General features: G+C 46.7%; 1 protein-coding gene across 1 annotated transcript; it reads left to right on the top strand.

Annotated features, from left to right (window-relative positions):
• The first annotated feature begins 260 nt into the window (after window positions 1-260).
• On the top strand, window positions 261-967 carry LOC148575644 (uncharacterized). Its single transcript, XM_088502466.1, has 2 exons — window positions 261-617; window positions 884-967. Exons 1-2 carry the CDS (start codon window positions 261-263, stop codon window positions 965-967), a joined length of 441 nt encoding a protein of 146 aa, XP_088358592.1.
• The last annotated feature ends 201 nt before the right edge of the window (window positions 968-1,168 follow it).

Here is a 1,168-nt window from a genome sequence, read left to right on the forward strand (position 1 = left end):
GATGGACTCCTAGCCCTTGATGCTTCTTGATGTATGACAGCTCCTCCTGCTCTACTTTTGCTTCCTCCTTCACGTAGCCACCCTAGCTACCTTCTGTGATGAGTGAACACAAAAGCAGAGATGATTCATCCCTCTGAGATCTTTTTCCTCTGACCGAAATCTTCTTCATCTGAAGGGCACGAGTCAGGAAAAGAAGGACAACCCCATGCAGCGAGGACATAATGAGGGCAAAAGTTCCAAGAAACTTTAAAAGCCCTGATATGAACCTCTATGACGGAACCACGAACTCGAAGCATCATCTAGGCAACTTTAAAAGTCGGATGTACCTAGCTGACGCTTCTGATGCTACTCGCTACAAGGCTTTCCCGACCACCTTGACGAAAGCAGCGATGAAGTGGTTCGACAATCTTCCCCCAAGGTCGGTCACTAGCTTCGACGACCTCTCGCGAAAGTTCTTGATGCGATTCTCCATCCAGAAGGACAAAGTAAAGCACGCACCAAACCTCCTAGGAGTAAAACAGGAGGTCAGAGAACCTTTGAGGGACTACATGGAAAGGTTCAACAAGGCGTGCTTGGAGATTCAAGACCTTCCCACAGAGGCAGTAATTATGGGCCTAGTAAGTGGACTTAGGGAAGGTCTCTTCTCCCAGTCCATATCAAAAAGGCATTCGACCTCCTTGAGTGATGTGTAGGAAAGAGCTGAGAAGTACATCAACATGGAGAAAAATGCCAGACTGCGAGAACAGAACTGGCGACCTGAGCACTCTCATTCATCAAAGGAGAAAGAAATAGAGCCCAAGAAAAAAGAGGAAGTCGACCTTGAAAGGCCTAGGAGATATCACTCCTATACTCCTCTAAGAGCTTCCCTAGTTGATGTATACAGGAAAATTTGCCATACGGAAAGGCTACCACCCCTAGGCCCATCAAAAACAAAAAAAGGGGGGGGAGTCGTGGCGACTACTGCTAGAACCATAAGATATACAGTCACTCAACGAATGATTGTTACGACCTCAAAAATGTGATAGAAAAGTTGGCCAGAGAAGGTCGGCTTGACAGATATCTTATGGAAAGGTCGGACCATCATGGGAAAAGGAAGCGAAACGACGAGGACCGAAGAGATCCACCCCCACAAACTCTAGAAAGACATATACATATAATCTCAGGGGGA

Source organism: Arachis ipaensis, chromosome B1 (genome assembly GCF_059453495.1).
Source record: "Arachis ipaensis isolate K30076 ecotype BB chromosome B1, ASM5945349v1, whole genome shotgun sequence".
Lineage (NCBI taxonomy): Eukaryota > Viridiplantae > Streptophyta > Magnoliopsida > Fabales > Fabaceae > Arachis > Arachis ipaensis.